This window comes from Solea solea, chromosome 20 (assembly GCF_958295425.1).
Source record: "Solea solea chromosome 20, fSolSol10.1, whole genome shotgun sequence".
NCBI classification, from domain to species: Eukaryota; Metazoa; Chordata; class Actinopteri; order Pleuronectiformes; family Soleidae; genus Solea; species Solea solea.
Genome location: NC_081153.1, coordinates 2786968 through 2810628, shown reverse-complemented (window position 1 = coordinate 2810628; position 23661 = coordinate 2786968). Strand labels below are relative to the sequence as shown.

Below are 23661 nucleotides of genomic sequence, written 5' to 3'. Positions count from 1 at the left end.
ATAACCTCGGGGCCAGCTTAGCTCTGTCTACAGGGGCTCTTTGAACTCAGAGAGAGCAAATAAATGGGTGTGTGTGCGTGAGTGCTACTGTTATAGATCGTGCCGTAGCAACTGAAGAGGGTTGCACGCATGGGGGGGAGGTGTTGGATTGTGATTTTACACGCCCGTCCGTTCCACAGGTAACTGACATTTTAAATTTTTTTTAATTCATTGGTTACAATCGGGTTGTGAAGAGGATTTCAACCCTTCAACACCGAGCGTATCGCAGACGACGCGGCGATGGTTCGTGCTATCGTAAAAAAAATTCCTGCAGTTTGTGCTTGCGCTGTTGCAGGAAGAAGGCGAATCATCGTCTTTGACTTTAAACAATGTTGTATGTTGTTCAAATTTCAAATTTAACACGCAGAATCTGGTGTTGATGTACAACTTCAGTGTTTTTCTTCATTTTAAATTGTTTATACACTATTTTAACATGCAGTGAATTGTAAATAACGGGCAGATATAGGAAGTTATTCTGGAAAAATGGGCAAAAGCACTTAACTCACAAAATCAGCAAAAAAAGTCCAAATGATCTCCCATGCCACCTTTAACAGGAGCAGAATGGCATCACATCATTCCATCGAGAAACTCACCTGCCACCATTTAAAGGTTTCCTCAGAGAGGACGCTGCTTTCTCTTGTCATCAGTGGGTGGATGGACTGATTGAAGCGCTCGGCAAACCACGGGTCGTCCTCCAGCTCCGCCATGCAGGTCAGACAGGCGCATCGGTTCTTGGTGAAGTAACTGAACGGGTCTCGGTAAGTGTACGAGTACGTGAACAGGAACATTGAAAATGTAATACAAAACAGCACAGCATAGATTTTTACTCTCAGGCTGATCAATCGAGACATGTTGCTCCGCTCAGAATCACTTATCACGATAAGTGTGACGTCTTTGAAGGAGCGAGGGAAAAAGCAAGTGGCTCAGTGCAGTTGAATGAGCAGACCCAGTCTTTTCTTTTCTGAAAGTCTGTCGTACTTAATGAATATCCTTATCCATGCGGATACTTCCGTATCAAGCGAGGAAAGGTAAATCCACCGCCTGGCTCCTGGTTAATCAGATCCAGAGACTTTCACCGACAGTGACTGGTGTGTCGTGCATTCTTTAATGATCCACCTGAAACCTGAAAAGCAAACAAAAGGACATTTTGTGACACTGTGTTTTCCACTGTAGTAATAGATTCTGTAATATCATCCTGCAATATTTGTGTGACTGTGTGGAAATGTTTCCTTTTCTCGCTCTCTCTCTATTTTTCTTGCATCGCTCTCTCAGCTCTTAAACTCTTAAAGAGACTTTGGAAAACCTGAAAAAGTCCCCCATTGATTATGTCAACAGGCAACAACATCAATCAGCCTCCCCGATCCCACTGTTGTTGCTGAGTGCAAACTCCAAATACACAAATCACTTAACGTAACTGAGCTAAAACCAGAGCTACTTAGTGACACAGTGTTCGCTGTCACTGACCCAGAATCATGAGAGTGGAGAACATCAAGTTCCTAGGAGTGCAGATCTCGCAGGACCTAAGCTGGAATAAGAACACCTCTTATATCACAAAACGGGCCCAGCAGAGACTATACTTGTCCAGATTTCTGCTGGCTGGTCTTTCCAGCTCAATGCTCCCTTCTGGAAAGGGTAACCAGAACAAGTACGGCGGGCACAACTCGACTGTCTTTCTGAAGGTTTATTCCACATACACAGTTAAGCAGCAGTTAAGTTAAGTTGAAGTCAGTTTGAAGTTAGTTAGACAGCATCTTGTTAGTTACTAAGTACAGTCAGTTAGGTTGTAAAACTGACAAGTCGTACAGGTTCTAATGATAGATAGATTTACAAAGGCGCATACGAAGGCAATATATAACAAAACATGGCTTTGACGATGCACCTTAAAGGCACTTTAAAGGCAACGGTGCTTTGCTACCAATTACAACAATGAACAGATAAATAGAATGAAAGACAAATAGCTTTGCCTGCTAGAAAGTTCAACAATACTTCCTGAGGAAGCTGAAACAAACCTCTCTCCCACCCAGCATCCTCACGACCTTCTACAGAGGTGTAGTTGAGAGCGTCCTGACATACTGCATCTCCAGCTGCAGTATGTCAGACAAAAAAGCCCTGCAGAGGATCATCAGGGGGGCGGAGAGGGTCATCGGAGTTTCCCTCCCCTCTATCCAAGAACTATTCCAGTCCCGCTGCAAGAAGAGGGCACTGACCATCGTCAATGACCTCTTACACCCTCTCAAACAAACTCTTTGAACTGCTGCCATCAGGCAAACGCTTCTGGAGCACAAAAGGCAGAACCAACAGACTGATCAACAGCTTTATTCCACAAGCTGTCAGAATGCTGAATTGCTGATATGAATCTGGACGACAATCACTATTGCACCTTAATCTTTTCTGCTTTATTTCTCTCCAGCCTTGTTTTCTTCTTTTCTCTTTTTGTAATAACATAGCATTTCACTTGGCACTTTAACTGTATTGCAATTTAACAGGCTGCTGCTATATATCATTTACATTGATCTCTACACTGACAATTGCTGCTTAACGTCTTAGGGAAGTGTGAATGTGTGTGTGTCGGGGCGGGTGTAAATGTGTATTTAAATATTTAAATCTTTAGATCCCTGTGAAACGCTCTCTCTTTTTGTTGCACTACTTGTTGTATGTACAGCTTAATGACAATAAAAGTGATTTGATTTGATTTGACTTGATTGATGAGGGCACAAACGACTGTGGAGCAGCTGAGCTAATGTTAAAAAACAAAAACAGCCTCCATGTTCTCGTCCACATCCCCCACAGTATGGCACTTTGTGAAAATCAGCCATCAGCCGTGCAAAAAGAGCCAATATGGTCACCATTTTTTAAGCCCGCCGCCATTGAAAGCCTGGATTGTGATTGTGAAACATTCAGATTTTGATGACCTCGCTATCAGAATCTAGGTTTGTATGTGTGGGAAATCTTGTTGACACACGTCCAACCGTTGAAGTTCTACTCATGATGTGACATCTGATGCAAGCGCCATCTTGAAAAATGGCCGTCACGTGCCAAATCTGGTGCCTACATGTGTGTCCAAACTTTTACTAAACTACCTACTTTAGTACTTTAGTAAGTACAGCGGATACAACTTGAGTGTGTTTATGAAGTGTGTAACATTCACATACTTGTTAGGTCACAAAAAAACGAAATTAAACATTGAAAGTACACAATTATTTGTGTGATACTCTCTTTATTTTGAGATATTAACAATGTGAGTTTATAGTCACTCACCGACGAGGCGAAAATAAGAAGTTAAACAAACTGCACTTTGATGACAAACACAGTCTCATCCAGGAGATCATCCAGTACTTCATCTGCTGCAGTGAGGAGCAGAGAGAACCAGGAGGAGGAGGAGGAAGCATAATCAGAGACTTATACTGCTAACTGTTATGTAAGATAACGCTCATTTAGATGAGCCTCATGACCCTGAAAGCGCCTTAAAAGCACCACGACTGTGAATAGGCGGGTACCTGAGCTCCAGGTGTTGCCTCACGTCCTCGACGGGGTGATGATGCTCTGGCACATGTGTTCATTTATCTAGCAGAGGAGAAGGAAGAGTTTGGGACCTGCCAGACACAGACACTTATTTCTGTGTCTCTGGCTCTCTTCCCGGGTTCTGCCTTATCCTCACTTGCAGATATAGATGAGAACGCTTCCAGTGAAAAGTGTGGATAAAGGAAACCATACTATTCTCTTTTCCTTTTTTTATTATACGGTTATACAAACATACAAACAAGTAGTTTGCAATTGGTTCAAATGAGCCTTTGGAAGATGGTAGGTGGTATGCACTTGACTTCCTCTGATAGGAGAGGAAGCCTCAACCTTGTTAGACCGACTATAGACCGTTTACATCACGGGTGTCAAACTCAAATGACCTGGGGGCCAATGAGCATCTAGTAGGTCAAGAGGGAAAAAAACAACTGTTCAGTAGCAGGTGGGCAATACAAGATATTCATGATATATTAGACAGAATTTCTAACAGTAAAAGTGCTTGTTTTGATATACAATGATGTACAGCTGCAACTAACGATTATTTTCATAATCAATTAATCTGTCGAGTATTTTCTCCATTAATCGAGTAATCGTTTAGTCTATAAAATGTCAGAAAACAGAAAAAAAGGTTGATCAGTGTTTGGAAATGATAACATTCTCAAATGTTGTTTCAATGATTTCTTTGTTACATGGAGCAAAGAAATGTTGAAAATATTTACATTTCAGAAGCTGAAACTATCAGAAATCTTGTTTTAATCATGAAAAAAAGCTTCAAACCGATGATCAAAATAGTTGACCATTAATTTAGTAATGAGATAGTAATCGATTCATTGTTTCAGCTCTAATGTATACTTCACAATAAAAACACATTTATGATGCACAAAAACAGATAAATAAATAGACCATTTTAACAAATAATGACGAGGATAGCTGTAATTAAAACAGTTTAAATATCTAATTTAATGTTAAGTGTAATGTCCAATCGATTACTGCATGTAATCGATTGGAGGGCCGCCAGTTTGACACCCCTGCTTTACAGTTTGTCAAGTTTTAATGACTGACAATGCGGGCAGACGTCCTGGGGTTCCATTTCTTTAAATGAAAAGTCCACCACTGCCTTTAAACCAGGGCCTGGGTTTAAATTGTACATATATACTGTATATTTACCACATCATTCACACACACAGGGTGAGAAAGATAGTGTATTTGATGAAATAAAACCCTGGAAGCATGTCACCAACATCCTCTACGCAAAAGATTATGACAAGAGAGACAAGCTGCAGTTTCTTAGCTGATTAGAAATTGATCAGGCCATTCAAATTCCGCCCTGGTGGGGGAACAAAAAAGGGACTGGGTTCGAGAGTGGCGGAGGAACACGACACACAGCTACTACACGCCGCTTGCCTGTTGATTTCATTTCCACTGCCACAGCTGAAAAACAAACGGTGGAGCCATTTATCAGCTGCACCGACACAGGCCAATGCACAGGAAGACTTATAAGTGATCCCGTCTGCTGTTTGAAGCGCCATTACTCACAGCCATGTGCATTTGCATACAGCCCCAAGGATGGTTATTGTTTAAGACAAGGAGACATGGGGACACTTTTAATGGACACTTCAATGACTGGGCCTATTTCTGTAAATCAGCCTCTGTTGTGCTGTCGGCTCAGTTGGAAGCTCTTTGGTATGAAAGATCCACGTTAGATGTGAGAGCGAGCTGAACATATTTCACCAAACAGGTGGCGACTCCCTACTTTAGACAACACACCGGCCATCGCCTCGTTCCGCTGACCTTGTGCGACTGAAGGCTGGCAACGCTGTGCTGATCAAAGTTTGCCGAGCTGAGACAGCAAAGCATCTGTTCACACTCCAGGAGGGAGGTTGGGGCTCGGTGGGAGGAGGTGGAGGTGGCAGGAGCAAGCAGCACAGAGGGAGCTGCAATTTCTTGTTTTTTTTTACCCTAATCCTCCATTTGAGAAGTCATCATCTTTGCAGGGTGCAGTTACAGCAAAGTGTTTTTCTTAGATTGTGTTCTGGGGAAATAGTTTTTCTCTGCAGCTTACTGTCTGCTGCTTGAGAGCGGAATGAGGCCCTTTTTTTACACCAAAGCCATGATGACAAAACATTTTCTTCAGCACACGCCTAATCTGACATGAGTGCCATCATTTTAAAGGAAAAAAACAGATAAGGTAAGCAGCAGTGTTGGGCAAGTTACTTCACAAAGGTAATGCATTATTAGAGCCTGAGCACGAATGTTCCAGGACCAATGGCTCCTGATGAGATTATTATTGTTCTCCGAACATCACGCTCATTTTTGAGGGGGGCTAACGTGCAGAAAAACTCTCCAAATTTTTTTCTCTCGTGTCTAAGTCGCACATAATTTAACCGAGATACCATAGATTTTAACCAAACACTCGTAGCTGTTTAGCATTTCTAATGTACTTCGCCCAACCAGAAGTCGACCATTTTGGAAAAAACAAAAATCTCTAGTCGTCACATAGTTTATCACTTGTCACTGGCATTTCAAAGTAATTTGTTACATTATAATATCACTGTCTTTGAATTGTAAGGCATTACACTACTTTTGCATTACTTTCATCAACATAACACAATGGCCGAAGTTATGGCTCATAGTGCAATACATATTGTGATAGAGATACTGTAACTTTAGGTGTATTCATACTGAAATCAATAGAGCTAGAGCCTGTATACTGTATAATGTACTCTATATTGTTTTTGTATGTTTTATCTGGAAACAGATTAACGTTATGTCGCTGTTCTGGTGGCTATTTATATTATAGTCAATAGCCCAGTAGCACTAACCTGTTGCGGCAATGATAGGCTATCAAGGTGAGCTATTGTTAGTAGCCTGGACGGGGATCTTGCTCACAATTTTTCTAAAAAATGCCTTACATTACCACGTTACAGCAAAAGGTAATGCATGACAGTAATTGCATTACTTTGTAACACGTTAGTCCCAACACTGGTAAGCAGTTCCTTGTCATGCAGGTGCAGAACATACGTGTATAACCATGGAGATCAAGGACTTTCACAACCTGCATTAACATTAAACCAGGCTGCTGTTTGTCACTTAATACCAATCCTAGGGCAATGGTTTGGTTACAAGATTGAATTTGTCCATCATGGGTAAATGTATGATTAATCTAAACTAGACTAAACTAAAACTAAACTCGTTATGCTTAATTCAACATGAATCAAATCAAATAAACAACAAAAGAGGGCGATGAGAAAATGTACGAGTCAGGAAGTCAGTGGAGAGAAATGAGGGTGAACGTCCCCTCACGCTCTGCTGGCATCGACTGAGGCTTTAACAGTAGAGTAACTTTTAAAATCCATCACAGATGCAGCTCGTCGGAGGAGGAGTGAGAACACTTATTCATTGATGCCTTTACTTGCAAAGGTTGTTGGTTCCCTCTGGTGTGTTCATGGAGGCTAAAGTTGCTTTGGGGAAGTTTGACAATAAAAAGCTCCTATCTGTCAAAAATAAAATATCCTAACCCTTCAATTTTTTTTTAATATGAACAATAATAAGTGAGAGCAAGACGTGAGGAAACTCTTCAACAGTCAACATCTAAAAATGCACCAGATGGGATAAATGAAAAGAGACGTTAACGGCAAATCCAGAGGGATCCTCGGTGAAAATCCTCCTCCTTAACTAATAACATCACTCAGAGAATACAAATGAAAAAAAAGCTACAGACATCTGTGAGTGTCCATGCTCTGGTCTGTGGCTTCTGCTTCATTTTCAAGGACTTTCACTCAGAGCTGTATTTTAATAAAATGAAGGAATGGTAACATTTGCTCACTCAAGCACACAGAAAGCAGATTCCCAAGAGACCTTAACAGACAACGAGGAGATGAAAGTTAAGAAACGTTCTGATGTAAGGTCATGGATATGGATGTAAAGTGCATGGTCAGCTGCCAGACACAGAACATCACAGCTATCACTGTTCATGCTCCCAACACCGTACATCTCATCACATCATGTCAGTGTGAAAAAGAATAACATCTAACTTCAATCTCTTTCATTTTTATGCTCCAGATGAAGGGTCAGAGGGGCGGGACCAGTCCGTGACCCATGGTCACATTTAAAACATGGCTTTTATCCAGCACCTGAAATGTTTCAAGGTGAAGGTTTATTTCAGTTTTCTCTCTTTTCTTTTGCAATGTGATGGAACCGAAGCCCCAGCAATGTTTTATTTATACATTTTGCTTCTTTTTTTCTCCCCTCTGCTACTGATGTTTACACATCATGATGTGTGTATGTGATCAGCATCCTTAGATGGGTCATCAAAAACTAACTTCAAACAAAGCATCAGAATGGGGGGGATAAAGGTGATTTCAGTGACTTTGAAGTGAAAACATCCAGTGAAGACGCAGTTCTCTGGGTGAAAATGCCTCGTTGGATGCAAGAAGTCAGAGATAATCCACATCCACATCATAAATAATCCACAATAAAAACAGGAAGCCTGTTATTTAAACGCGGGCCTCTCAGGGGAAAACAACCGCATGCTTCCTTAAGCAAATTCTTTATAAAACCATTGCATGAATCAATGGATATGCGAGTCTAAATGTAGTTCTGTTGCAGTATGTTTGTTTTAATGGAACCGAGAAAGGATAGTGGAAGGAGAAACGCTCCCCGTGCCCTTGCCCCCGTTGTAAATTGATTAGACTGCAGAAAAGATTCATCACTGATGTTTCCATTTGCACGATTCCACCCTGCTTCTCTTATGTCCTCAGTGCGGTTCACTTTACTGTTATTAACACATCTCTCACGGACCTTTACTCACTTTCCCGGGCTCCGCTGCTGATTATTGCACTAATTTTATTATTTCAAATGTGTATTACTCACTGGGCCATTCGCTCAGTGCATTCGCACTGATTACTGCAGACTCTCCTTTGCCACGTCCTTCCCATCCATCCATGTGCCTGCAGTTGCCAGGAACAATAAAGTTCCCCCGGTGTGTTTAACTCCCTTTATTTAACTACAGATATTTAACGTTAACCTATTCAATTCATTTTTATTTGCATAGCGCCAGATCACAACATACAGTACATCATCTCAAGGCGTACGTAGACATCACCTGTACATCACCTGTACGTAGACAACATCATCGAGAGTAGAGAAACCCAAACATTCACACAATGAGCAAACACTAGAGGCATCAGTGGAGAGGGAAAACAACTCCCTTTTAACAAGAAGAAGAAATCTCTGACAGATGCAGACTCAAAGATGTGCAGCCATCTGTCAAGACAGGTTGTGGTGAAAGGAAAAATGGAAAAAAATAGATTTTTGTGGTTGATCTGGATGCAGATTCAGGATTTAATAAAAAAAAAACAACAATGGGGGAAACTGAGTGACGTTGGCAGAGGTTTGCGTTTGCTGTAATTTTTTAGAGAAAAATAAGGAGGTGCTTTGTCTTTTAACTTCCAATGACCTCGGCAGTGTGACATACTACAGGAGACGAGACAAATTCACATGCATATGCTGCAGTTAGTTGAAGCCAATTGCTTTTCCCAGCTCAGTCTCTGCCAGCTGCAGTAAAACCAAACAGGTAAAGGCTGCAGCCTCATCCTTCCCTGAAAATTGGTTTGGATGTTTACCCTCAAATGGAATATCTCCAGCCATTTTGCATGCACTCAAATGTGTTTTCCCCTCCTGCACTCGGACGATAGCAAAGTGGACAGAATGTAAAGCAGCTGCTTCGATTATTGATGTGCGTGTTGTCGAGCACGTTCCCCTGCTCAAAGTGAGACGTCTGTCTCATTAATCACGAACAAAGACGACGTCGGGAGGAATGAAACGGGCAGTCAATTTGCACGTTTGTCAAAATAAATTTGTGCTCCCATGATAAGTTTGGATTTTTATCTCTCTGTGTTTTGACGAGGCCATTTTCCACCCAGACAAATGCCTTTTCCTGCGCCTTTCATTGGCTCCGATTCAGCGTGGAAAAATGATGTGTATTGTCAAGGAAGTTCTTCATTCAACTGGGGAAAATGAAGGCAATAAAGAATTCCAACTGGCACTTTTACAAACATAAATATCTTCTACGATGATGGTTCTTTAGGTTGAGGGGTTCTGATCGCGGAATATTTCACAGCAGATTTACATTTCTAGGTCAGATTTTCCTCTCTATGTAGATCAGAAACAAAGCAGGATGTTTTTGCAGAGGAACGACAACAAAATAGCTTGCAGTGTGGAGGAATCCTCCAAGGCTTCCAGAGAGAAATTGGAGACACAAATTGGAGACACGCTTCAAACAGCATGTTTCCAAGTTTACCACAGAGCATAAACATGTTGTCTTTGTTTAATTTCTGGCAGGATGACGGATCTGTCACTGCACAACATCAACAGGTCTGATCTTTTTTTTCTTGACTGAGTGATTTATCCGTCAGTCAGATCCACGGAGGAGTTCAGTCTGTCTCTGATCGTGTTCCAGATCCACCTCTGCATTCGGAAAAGGAACATGAAAAGCAAAGTGTCCTCTCCGGAGAGCGACAGCATCACTTGTTTATCCATACTGAAGAGAACTTGAAGTTCCTACCAGTGATGTCCTACTAGTGGACCGGAATGAACCATCTGGAGATCTGGCTGAACGTATAATGACGTAACTTTGAGTCAGAAGATCACCGAGCGATAGCAGCAACTTGGTGAATGTGTGCCAGAGTTCTGACATATTTGAAGTTTTCACTGCTCACTTTCTGCCCTGTGCTCTGTGGTGGAACAAAGACTTCCTGACCCCGATGATCCCAATCTGTGCTGCTTTGGAGCGCTGAGCTCTTTCACGTGATGTCAACTTTGTTTTTAGTCGTGCTTGAAGTCGTTTATTTAGCAAATAACAAACTGAATTCACATTTTTATATATACCCAGATTTGAGCCAGCTCCCTGGGTTTCTTCTCATTCTAACATTCAACCACTAAAAGTATTTTCTTCCTGTTCAGGATGTCAGTAAATAATAATATGCTTTACTATTTTTTTTCCTGTTTTTTTGTAAAACAGTCAATTTGGCATTTTAACCCTTAGAAATGTTTTAACGTGTTTAAACGTACAGCATATACTACAGAGGCTATAAGAATGTGCAATATAGAGTGTCTTATCTGATACTACATAAACACCGCTGAGCAAAAAGTACTCAAAATTTGTTTAAAATCGAATTGAATTTGTGAAATTTGGAAATGCGTCACAGTTCAAAGTTCACTAGGCTCGTTTTTATGAACAAAAAAAAATGCGATATGAAATGAATCATAACTTTGAATCAAGTCACCTGCGTGAGCACTCAGCCTTTAAACATGATATTGGTTAAAGAGCTTCTACATACTGGTACATCTACTGTAGCGTCTTTGAGTGTCAAGAAAAGCGCTATAAAAATATGATGTATTATTATTATTATTATTATTATTATTATTATTATTATTAATAATAATAACCATTACAGAAACGTAAAAACATGTTTCGATAATAACCAATGCTGTTAATTTAGGGCAGCAGTGGCTTTGGGTGGTGGTCTAATAAATGTCTTAAACACTGTTTATTTTTCAGTATTTTTCTTTCACTATTGCCACTTTTCCACTATAGTTGTAGCTCAGCTTTTCCATTTGCGATAGTACCTGGTACCCAGTACTTTTTTTAGTACCGGCTCTGATGAGCTGAGTCGATACCAAAATATGACGTCAACAGACTGCTGGCCACTGATTGGTCAGAGAGTGTCGTCACAAGCGCGACGTCCGACACAGGAATCAAAGCGAACAATGCCGAACTGTAGATAAAGAATCCCGAAAACAAGCGTTAATCTCCAACATTTAGCAAAGAAAATTCTTTTTTTAAGTTTTCAAAAAAAAAGTTTAAACTGTATTAAGGGAAAAAGTTCTTTTTTGTCCATGTCAGTGAAGTGAAAAGACTGTTGGATGTGGAGCAGGACTTCAGGACGTGTGTGTGCCTTGAAAAAGCTTCTTGCACCAAAGCTGTTCTCACACTTCACACGCTGTTCTTTAGAACTTTTGTCCAGACCTTTGCTGCTAATTAGCGTTGTCTCCCTCTCATTATGAATATGTGACAGGACGTGTGCCAGTGACGGAGGACGAGGGTGTAGGAGGAGATATTTCTATCAATGTTGTTACAAATTATTCAGATCCCAACAGAAGCTGATGAAATTCCACCGATTAAAAATCCCATCAGGTTTTGAGAATCCATGGCCAAATTTTATTTGTTTCTTACTTTAACATAATGACACAAAACCCCCAAAACCTTTTAAAAGTTAGTGTATCCATTGGGAAAATTAATCGCATATGCAGGGAAAAGATGGAATTTTTTTTTGGCAGTTTTTTGTCTGTGGGATTAAAGTGGGTGCATTAAAAATAACTTGAAGTACTTCAGGAAGAACAGCCAGCTCTGCCCCCGTCTCATCGACTGCCACAATGTTATCGGACACACACACACACACAGAGGAATGGGCTGCCATGAGGACTGTCAGATGGACTCACAGACGTCTCGCTGTGTCAGGAAGACAGTGAAACAGAGATTGTTTCTATGCCACTGATGCAGGGATCATGAAGTCTTGGGTCATTCTTACTTGCCGCAGTGAGTTCAGCGCGAGGCTGAAATGATTTAATCTTCTCCGTCACATGGAGTGCAAGGGCTCGAAAAGGTTGTTGTGGTGCTGTGTCTATGGAGATGACTTTGTGTGAAGTAATTAACATTGTCATCACAGGGAAGAGGTCGGTTACATGTCGGTTACAGTCCAACCCTAGCTCGTTTGCTGGGAAAGTCCAGTTAGTTTTGGAAGGTGTTCGTGCAACCGATCACTGAAGGCCGTGGTTCTGGCATGAATAGCCTTTGGGTGAGTTTGTTTACAGTGGATCGCAGGTTGCGAGCCTGAGACCCGGCCTTCTCCAGCGGCATGTGCTGGTTCTGGTTGGGATGCTTTCATTGAGCTGCCTGAAGACTTGATTACAGTTAAGGTCCACCTTAAACTACACCTGCCCACCTGGCGCTGCTCTCATCCGCCAGTTGCAAGACAACTGCCGTTGGAGACCTGAAGGCTCCAAACCCTGGTAATTTTTTTTTTTTTTGATTTTGATTTTATTTTTTTGATTTTAGATACTTTATTAATCCCCTTAGGGAAATTATTCTCAGTCTCAGATTGACTGATATTCTCTGCATTTGACCCATCCTAGAATAAGGAGCAGTGGGCTGCCACTGAGTAGCGCCCGGGGAGCATTGGGAGTTGGGTACCTTGCTCAGGGGTACCCCAGCCCTTTTTGGCCGGGTGGGGATTTGAACCGGCAACCTTCCGGTTACAAGTCAAGTTCCCTTTCCACTTGGCCACGGGCTGCCAAGGACCCAAGGGCCCGCTCAGTTTTGTGTCGCCGACCACACCCGCCAGTCACAGAGTGAGTAGTAACTAGGGCGGGCGATCGATTAAGAATATTTAATCGATCGCCGGGAGAATTAACGACCAGTTTTCGATTAATCATCAATATTTTTATATTAAATATCACTATTTATAGCTATATTTAAAAATGCAATGAAAACCTGCATCCGATCATCATTCATTGTAGTCGCAGTCTACCGATCTCCACTGACTACGGAACAGAACCTGCGTTAGTTTTATTGATAAAAAAATCGATTAATCGATCGTCGATTAATTATGCCCATCCCTGGTAGTAACGTTCACCTGTGTGCTTTTATTAGGTGTGAAAATTACTTCAAACATGCAGGGTGATCAGTGGGTGACAGGACCAGGACTAAGAAACTGTGCTGTAGGAGAACACTTCACTACAACTTCCTTGTACACCACCTTTTGAGTTGAACAATACTGACACGCGTTGCATACTGACGTAGCACCTGTGGAGGTGTGTGTGTGCGCTGCAGTGTCGTCATGCAAACTAAACAAGGCTTAAAGTGGTGGGATCTGTCTGAGTCAGTGATTACATCTGCATTAACACATCCCATTCAGCAGGACCTTCATACACAGATCAAAGCATCAAATGACATGAAAATAAAGGCGTCAATAGAAATAAAATGTTACATTTCCAACTCAATTTTAACCGTGTGACAATTTTTTCTGAGCTGAGAAAAAAAATCAATAATCCTCTGTGAACAGAAGGAGTGAGAGATGATGGATTTACTTTCTGCTTCCTTCTCTTTTTACTCAGCATTAAAAACTGATTTCTGTTTTACTCCCAAGTCTATTTCTTTACAATTTAGATGCACTTTCCTCTGCTACTCTGGGTCTGTGTGGTGCACTACGAGCAACTCTGTTGGACACCTTTCATATTTATGAAAGCAATCACATTATATCGATTTGCATGAGCATGAACACACGGTTTTCAGTCCTGTTTTATTCCACCAGTGCACAACCCTCAGTCGAGTCATGTGGTAACAATGTTAGTGACTCCTTCCTCAAACACATCCACATTTATCAGGAGTGGTGGTGTCTCCACGGACACAAATCTGACAGCACACTAGGAGTTCACTCAACCATTTAATAGCCCACTAACCCACCGGGTTGTTTTAAACTGTGTTTTTGACACTTTAGAATCGCGATGACTAATACGAACTCATACAGACTCCACCTAAAGTCATCCTTGTTGTCATACGCTGTAAATCCTGTAATGAGTTTCTTTAGACTTTTATTTGGGGCTCAGAGCTCAAACTGGAGATGAGAAGACAAATGAGAGATGACAGGACAGCGCCTCCAGGTGGCTCCTGGACTTACACGAACCACAGCCTGTTTGCAAGGTAGTCTATAATTCAGGACACCACCGGGACGTCCACCTGTATCACCTGCAGCTTTCCCCTCTACATAGCAGCAGTATGCTGTGAAATCATTGTTGCAGTGTCCAGATTTCTACTGGCTGATCCTTTCAGCTCAATGCTCCCTTCTGGAAAGGGTAACCAGAACAAGTACGGCGGGTACAACTCGACTGTCTTTCTGAAGGTTTATTCCACATACACAGTTAAACAGCAGTTAGACAGCAGTCAGTTAGTAGTTAGACGGCAGTCCGTTAGTAAGTTAGACAGTTAGTAGTTAGAAGTTAGTCAGTTAGTTAGCTACTAACTAAAGTTAGTTAGAAGTTAGTCAGGTTGTAAAACCGACAAGTCGTACAGGTTCTGATGATAGATAGATTTACAAAGCCACATACGAAGATTAATATATAACAAAACATGGCTTTGACAATGCACCTTAAAGGCACTTTAAAGGCAACGGTGCTTTGATACCAATGAACAGATAAATAGAATGAAAGATAAATAGCTTTGCCTGCTAGAAAGTTCTACATGCAGGGTGAATAATCTGAATGACGGGTATTTTTAGGGCCTGGAGCAACATGTTGATACGTAAATTTGTTTAAACAAATGTTGATTCCATTGGCTGTGAAACCTATGCTGGAATATTTGCATAATGCAAATTGATTGGCTAGGGCTATAACATATATATATGTTTATAGTGCTTAACACATTCAGTAGACCACCTGAATGACTGAATTCACCTTTTTATACAAATTTAATAATTTGAGTACTTTATTAATGCCAAACTGGGAGATCAGCAGCAGTGAGACACACAATGTACACATAGAATAAAAATAGAATAGGATAAGAATATAAAAATAGGATGAAATAAAATTAAAAGAAAAGGTATGTACATGTAAGGATGAGGAGTCGAGAAATAACCAAGAGATTATAATGTTTGCTGCTTCCTTTTTTTTCTTCTGTAAAACAGTAAATTTGGAAATTCATGGATAATAATTATTATTATTAAAAATATAATTTCTGGATAAAGAGCTTCTATATTCTGGTGTATTAACCGTTAAGGATTTGGAACATAAAGGAGGGAAAAGAGACGGCAAAAATGTCTTGGAAAAAAGACTTGGAAGAATTCTTAACAGTGGTCTCATAAATTGTTCTGGTTTGTTATGGTATGTGTTTACTTTTCTTTTTAACATCGTGTCCTCTAAAAACTCAGTATATACATATACATATATTTTTTAAATATATGTATATATATATATATATATATATATATATATACATATACATATATATGTATACATATATATATATATATTTATATAAAAAATTTTTTTTGCCGTGGCCCCTACAATCATGGAGCACATAACACAGAGAGAGCACAAAGGTATTCTTCAGCGTGCTCTAAATAAGTGGAGGTGCTCAGTCAGTCGGGGGTGCTTCAAAGATTTTTGCCAGGGCTGAGAAGGTTCCTCCAGCAGGAACTCTCTGAGGATGCTCTCTCTCTCTCTCTCTCTCTCTCTCTCTCTCTCCACATGTTTGAAGAACAGCTTTCTGCCCTTTCCTGTGTCGCTTTCCACTCACATGACATTTCATACGGCTCTACAGGCTTCAGCAATTCTTCTTATATATAAAAAGCGTACACTTTATTCTGCTTTACACCGGAACATATATATATATATATATATATGTATATATATATATATATATATATATATGTATATATGTGCTGGTGTGTGGCAATCTCACATAAAATGTGTACCTCCTCTGTGTTTTTTGGTCAGAGATCCTCTCTGTTTAAAACAGGAACTACACAGATGCAAATATTGTAGTACATATCACACAGCTTTATTTAATAATATTGATTTAATCATGTTGTGGTATTTCCGTATAATATGAAGGATCAACAAAATCTGTAATTCTGTATCGTTCCTGTTTGGCTTGAGGTCGACTTGGACATTAGAGAGATTGTGATGGATGAAAACACTGTTTTTTAGTGTTGACGTGTGTTTCCTCAACAAGCTGCGTCTCGCGTCCGTGCCGTCAGTCCCATCATTGCATTGTTGCTTCTTCAATTCCATAAATATGGGCTCTGACGTCACTTGTCTTGAAAGATTTAGAGCTTAAGTGAGGACCAATGTGTCCTGCTGAAGACGAGTCCTTTGTATTTCGATGTCTGACAAGGAAATAAAGCTCGACTGTCAAGTGAATCGCTGAAGCATTGTTTGGTTGTTTGCAAAGACAGCGATATAGTGAATATTCTTCCAGAAGACGAGTGGTTACAGTGTTTTTATTATAGCACGTCATCATCAAGTAGTCCGAGCAGAAGTTACAAACGTTGCAACCCTCGGGGTCATAAAGAGGTGACAGTTAAAGGAATACTTCACCGATTTTCACCTACAATGCCAGTTCAGCACTTTTGAGACTCACCCACTCACGAGACTTCATTCCCAGAATGTAAACACTGTGTCCGCCATCTTTGCTAACAGTTACGCTAACTGGCTCTTGCTCTGCAGAGTAAACTGAGAACGACAATGATCGAATGTAGTTTTCAAACTGATATGGCTGCAAGAGAAAAGACCTGCATTTCGGTGAAAACTAGAAGCCGGCGGGTGGCGAGCACCAGTCGCGCACCGGCCGCCAGTTGCGCTGAGCACCGGTTGCGCACCGGGTGCGGGTAGAGAGTATTTTGTTTGTATTTTTATATTTATTATATATTTCATTCCTCACAGGGATTTGTGTGTTTACACCACTAGCGCTGTCCACTGTTGTTAACGTACACCCTTCCTTCCGCTGCCAAATCAATTCATCCACTCGATGACAAGACGCCGTCCTGTCACTCCGGCAGTTTGCCCCGCCCCCTCCTCTGCCGGCCTGCCGGCCCTGATTACACACACCTGTTGACAATTAAGCCATGTGGACTTTAAAAACTCCCTGTTCCCCTGTTTCAGTGCCAGTGTGTTTTCGCCCATGCCTGATCACCCGAGCTCCTCGTCACAGCCACAGATGCCACAAGTTTTTGATCCTCTTTGTGAGCGACGCTTTCTTTAGTAAGTTTTCTTAGCATAGCCTGTTAGCTAATACCTTAGTTAAGATGAATAGCCCCTTTTGTTTTCCTCCTTGGGAGAGATTTTCTGTTTGTTCATTTTCACAGACTTTTAGGAACTCCAATCACTAGGATTGTGATTTACCTTTTATTAGACAGATTGATTAGATCCAATCATTTAGATTGCGCCTTATTTTTGACCTCGTTCTTTGTCAGATCGCCAATCAATAGGATTGTGCCTTAGAGTTAGTCTTCATTTGAAGTGTTTAGAGCCGTGTTTTCCTCCGTTTGGAGAGTTTTCTGTTTTACATGATAACCATAGTCTGAGTTTGTTTCCTCTTCGGAGTGATTTTTTGTTCCGCGTTTATAGTTCTGCAACGTTCTTCTGAAGAGCGTTGCGCTCTCCATTGGTTATAGTTTTTCATAGCCACGCTTTGTTTTTCCCTCAGTAAAGAGAATCTGCCTTGTGTTTTGTTTAAGAGTGCCAATAAAGACAATTAAAAGGCCTCTGCGTCTGAGTCCTCTCTGATCCGTCTTGTCACGTCCAATGACTTTGGGCGAGCGCTGTCCACATTTACAGTGCCACAAAAAGCCCTATATGTATACTGCAGGTCAAAAATATGACTGATACCTTATGACCAGTCAAAGGACCGTTCAGAGAGAGAGAGAGGACATATGCAGTCATTCCCTCAGATAGTCTGATGTGTGTCTTGGCTGTATAAATCTTAGTTGAACAAGGTTTTTAAGGTTTCCAGTGTGAACTGGCCACAGTTCAGGGAGAAGAAAACCTGCAGAAGATCCAGACAGAGACGTACATGCTCTACATGTACTGTAATCCAAAACACAAAATGTCCCTGAGTTCTGTGAGTCAGCCCTGGCACCTGATTCCATCACTGTCAAAATATTAATTGTCACAGTTATTGTAATACATCTTGAAACAGCTACTCACCCTCAGGTCTTGTTTAAATGGGGGAAAAAAGAAATGTATTTTTTATAGTAGAGTAAAAGTAAGAATAGAGTAAAGTGAGAATAATAGGAAAAGCCTCATGTGACTGCCACTTTTCATTCAGCTTACTTCCACTGTAATTGATTATTATGAAACACTGAGTCTTGAAGCACTCTCACTAAGTTTCTTTAAATGTGTAGGTTGCTGTGTGAAAGTGTCTGGGGAGGATGTAGCTATGATAATCTGTCCCCCACCTCTCCGCTGTCCCCCATTTTTCCTTTCACCCCAACCGGTCGAGACAGATGACCGCACATCTCTGAGCCTGGTTCTGTCAGAGATTTTTTCCTGTTAAGAGGGAGTTTTTTCTCTTCACTGATGCCTAGTGTTTGCTCATTGTGTGAACTGTTGGGGTTCTCTGCTCTCCTTGATGTTGTCTATGTACAGTGCCTTGAGATAATGTATGTTATGATTTGGCGCTATACAAATAAAATTGAATTGAATTGAATTGAATTGATAATATCACTGATATAACTGCAGACAAAGGTGAATATTATCCTTTAAGTTGATGACTTGGACTGTGTTTGTTTATTTCCAGGTGCATTTCAATCTTTGCCCGGGCCTGGTAAAACATGGACCAGGTTGTAATTGCTAATTTGAGGTGGCTAAACATGCCCCCAAAAACTCCTGTCTCAGTAGTGGATGTGGCACAATGTAGCTCCGTACTGGGCGCTACAAACATTTCAAGTTTATTTATCTAAGCATGCATCACAATTTTTTTTTCTTTCCAAAGCCGAGAAAGCTGATTCACCGGCTTCCAACAGCACACAGGAAATAACCACAACAACCACATGCTGGCTTTGACGTGCAACTTCTCAGCTTTCAGAAACTGTTGGGATTACAGTCATGCAAATGTGCGCATGTTAAATTAAGTTTAAAATCCTCTTGAACAGAGGAAATCATGACTGTGTTTAAACCTGACTGTCGTCATAAATAAAGCTGAGTCCTTATTTACAATGATCATCTGTCTCTCTCGCCACAATCACTAAAAACAAGCAGGAGAATTTAAGAGAACAAACCACAGAATCTCAGTCTGTCTCAGATATGAAAAACAACACACACGCACACACACAGGGACCAGCTTGGTATTGTGAGAAGAAGACAGGTGTGAAACCTGACGCACCAGTAGACCAGTGAAGTTTATTTCCATTTGAGTGATGAGTGTCCAAAAACCTATTCTTTTAATTAAGATTTGACAATAAACAAAGTGATAACATTCGTACAGAGACAGTAACCTGTTCTTAACCTTTTGCCAAATAGATGAAAAGCACGTTTAAAGGCAGCAGCGTCTCAAAATCTCACTGCACTGTAATTGAAGATTGCTACAACGCTGTGCGTAAATCAAGCCGCCTCACTCTTTCAGTTTTTGCATGATTGCGCAGCGTGTCCTTCAGAATATGTGATTATTTTAAAATAATCTGTACATAAGTGGTAGATTGTTAGGCTGTATTGTGTGAGTGGGAATCTTCCAGCTCCGTGGTTATGAGAACTCATTTGCATGTTTGCAAGGTTTCTGGGGCTGTCTGTCAGGTGGCGAGACAGACACCGCCCTCGTCCCCACCTAAAAATAACATCCAGTTCATCTTAATTATACAAGAGGCTGAACTCAGAGTGTCAAAGTGATGTGGACGGGGTGAAGGGTCACATGAGAGCAGAGATTTCTCTTAATCGATGGACAACGTCCCCCCTTCACATAAATCATCCAAAAGAAGAATGAAAATACCTGCATTTATTTTCTTGATCACTATGGTACGGCAAAAAACTACACAATATTTGTAGTCTACAGTATAATCAGACTAGTTGTTGGTGCTCACGGATATTCTCAACTAATCGAGTCTTCTTGTTTAATAGTAGGTTCACAGAAGCGTTAATAGATTAACACTGGATTATTTAAGGGATGGGAGTTTTGTGATGTTCCTCGCGTGGAAGCAGCAAAAGAGAATAAGATGGCTGACATGAGAATGAAAGGCCACATAGACTGGAAGCTCGAATTAACGCTGCATTTGTGTGTGTATCTGCGTCATTACCTCGTTTATGAAACCCTAAAGTTTCAGAACAAACAGTTCAGCCACTGCTGAGAAAATAGTGTTGTATTGTTTTCCTGGGCTCTGCGAAGCGGATCGGCACTTCCCTATGCTGATGATGTCATCAGGAAACCTCACCACTCCTCTCACCACCGTAGCGCCTCCCGGTGCGGGCACTAGTCCGGGCACATCCGGTTGCGTACATTCAACCGCAGAAGAAGAAGAACTACTCTTGCTGTAGCTGCTGAGATGCAGAGCATCCACCGTGCCAGAGGGGGAGCTGTGTATCTGAGAGCTGGCCTACCAATTACGTCACTTCCAGGTACCTGACCAATCACAGTAGGACAGTAGGAAAGCTCTCGTTGGCTGGCTAATCACAACACAGTCCACGTTCTGGGGGTGTGGTTTTGGTCTGAAACAGCGCGGCTGACGAGAGCGTCAGTAAGGAGATATTTTGATCAGCTCGTTTGCAGCGATTAGGAGGTTTTTAACCATGAAAACAAGTTAATATATGTAAGTAGACCTCCATCACTAACATATATGTGTGATACAAGCATTCTATGTCGCCTTGAAGCAAGAAGGTTTTATCCATTATGAAATGTTGTGCAGTAGTGCTGCACAAAAAACTACACGTGATCTCATTTCTGAATGACAACGATTCTTCTGCATTATATTTCATGAGCTGCATCTCTGAGTTTTCTTCTCTCTCAACATACGAAGCCTTTACATCGCGCGATTCAGTGGAGTCCGTCTGTAGTTGAGAGTTTACGAGCAGCTGAGTGAGTGCGTCACAGAACATCGGACAAAGTGTGGGCTAAGGAGAAATAAACACCAAAATGGATGGTGACGAAAACGCAGGTGGTATTGACGAGATTCCCACGACCACCCGGTTTGCATTCGGCTCAATTGCAGGCGCTCAGCAGTGCTGTCGCTAAATACACCAGACTCCTCTGTGGATTATTGAGACTTTAGACATTTCCTTTCACGAGTCGAGCTAGTGGAAACACGCCATATGTCACTGAAGCCACTACAACAATAATAACAATAAGCCCATTATGCACAGCCATGTACTTCACAGCCTAATTGAATGTTTCTAATCTTTTGTTCATTGAGTGCAATAAATATTTCGATTTGTGAAAAAAATTGTGATTCCCATTTTCCCCAGAATGGTGCAGCGCTATTGTGCAGTGATGATCAATGCTTTAGTGGCAGGAAATGTGAGTTTAACCATGTTCTCATCCATCTCTGTTTCTCTCCGTCCAGACTGAAATGCAGAACTGGCTGAATTTACACACAACAGAACCAACAGTCATGCATTTTAAAGCCAAAAAATATAGTAGTACAGACGTGGCCACGAAGGTTAAAAAACCCATCAAAGAAAATCTCTTGAAACACCTTCCTTCTCTAACCTCAAGTCCATTTGCTCTTGATTTAATGTCACAAACAAATGTAAAAAAACACAGTGACTTTGTGCAGTCGATGGCCAAGAGGGCTCTTTTTACGCTAATTAATTTGCCAAAATAGTTTTGCTCCCAACTGTATCCTGATTAAAGCGCTTCCAATTTGAAAAATTGCACTCACTTTATGAATACAATGAATCGGCATTCACTAAGGCCACGTGTGTTCTCCCACGTGTGTTCTCCCTTGAGGCTTCTGTTCATTTTAAACACAAACAAAATAACCCTACAGTTCAACAGGGTTGCAAAGAAACTTGTTCATGGGTGTGTGTGTCATCTGTGGACATTTCATCGCCTTCAAGGACACACTGATGGACAAGCAAGCACACAAATGGCTAAACAAACAAAGTATTAGATATCCACAAAACGAGTGGGCTTTACATAAACCCCAGACAACAGTAACTGACCTACAGCCTTAACGACGCTCCCACTCTGCTTTGTGTTACGAGGCCGAACGAGAGAAATGGCTTCACAAAAAAAACGCCCAAGCTCTGATACAAAAACACAAACACACACACAATGCTGAAGTGCAAGAATAAGAATTTTTAACTCTCAAGACGCTCACAAAACAAAGCCCTACTGTGTGAGCCGAGGAGTGTGACATCATACACGTTGGAAACATCCCACAAATGTGGTGCTTTTCATTATTATTTCTTCACCTCTTCCTCGCAACGTCGCCAAATCCAAATGGAAATGTAATCAACTTTTTAATTTTAATAGGTTTTCATCTCAGCCTTCGAGTCAATAAGAAGTAGAAAATGAGCCGGAGTCTGCAGACTTCTGATACCGCCACACAGAAGCCAGCCACACGCACTTCCAATGCCGATTATAGAATTATGGAGGAACAGTAATTATTCATAGCCACAACAGAAGCCAGCAAGCATGTGTGTGTGTGTGTGTGGTTGTCTGATGAAGTCTGATATGTCTCAAGAACAGTCTTTGGAAGTTTTGGGCTCCGTGCACAGAAACACTGTTGAGTCAATTAAAAGTTATTTACTTGTCAGGCAGTTGTGACAAGTTTTAGAGCATTAATTCCCCGCATTATTCAGGAGGACTGTCTGAAACTACTTCCCTAAATGTGACACTTCTGTAGATGTGTGGCAACATTTGGGGAAATGCACTTAATCCACTGTTTTTTCAAGACTGAAATCAATATCAGCAACAATGTCGGTGTAGTAAAGCAGCGATAATCAGTTCAAAGGGTCATTTAACTGTGACCCATGTCTTTACAGTTTGCTTTCACGCTCACTAAGCCACCGCATGGTCAGTATGTTCACCTCTGGATTAAAAGCATCAGCATAATGGGAGGTGTAGGGGGGAGGAGCTTTGACACAGAGCCGGTGCCAGTCTCAGATCAATCGACGGGCGTTCCATTTTCTTTTGGGGAAGCAGAATTATGAGATTCATTTAATTCAAAAACTTGGCCAAATCCAGCAGCTGCAGCTCAAGGTAAGAGAAACTGAGAGGAAGAAGAAGAGGAAAAATGAGAGGAAGCTATCCTGAACATTAAACATTGAGGTAGAAAGACCTGTATCACCTCATCAGTGTTTACTCTCTGGCAACTGAAAGGCATTCACCACCCGCCAACACTGGCCTCTGGGCACCGTGTCCATTTTCTGCAGATAAGCCTTTTTGGTTCACGACTATAAAAAATGAAACTCTTTTACAGCTCTACAGAGAGCAGGTTGCTGCGTGCACTGTGATACATTACAAATCTTTCTTTTCTGCCAATCGCTTTTTTGGAGGTATAGACATCACATTTCATTCATTCCTTCATTATTTCCTGTAATCAAAAATATTTCAGT

The 23661-nt window shown here is 41.2% G+C and overlaps 1 protein-coding gene across 2 annotated transcripts in view; it reads right to left on the bottom strand.

Moving 5' to 3' along the window:
• LOC131447287 (CMP-N-acetylneuraminate-beta-galactosamide-alpha-2,3-sialyltransferase 1-like) overlaps nt 1-23661 on the bottom strand; it is a 51048-nt gene that overhangs the window by 24599 nt on the left and 2788 nt on the right. The window contains exons 1-2 of one of the 2 annotated variants that reach the window (XM_058618962.1): nt 1504-1808; nt 633-1162 (exon numbers count right to left, since the gene is read on the bottom strand). In XM_058618962.1, the coding sequence (XP_058474945.1) occupies nt 633-890 (258 nt within the window). In that variant the 5' untranslated portion in view covers nt 891-1162; nt 1504-1808. Of the gene's footprint in view, nt 1-632; nt 1163-1503; nt 1809-23661 lie in introns of those variants that run through there. The other variant, XM_058618961.1, reaches the window with a different exon arrangement.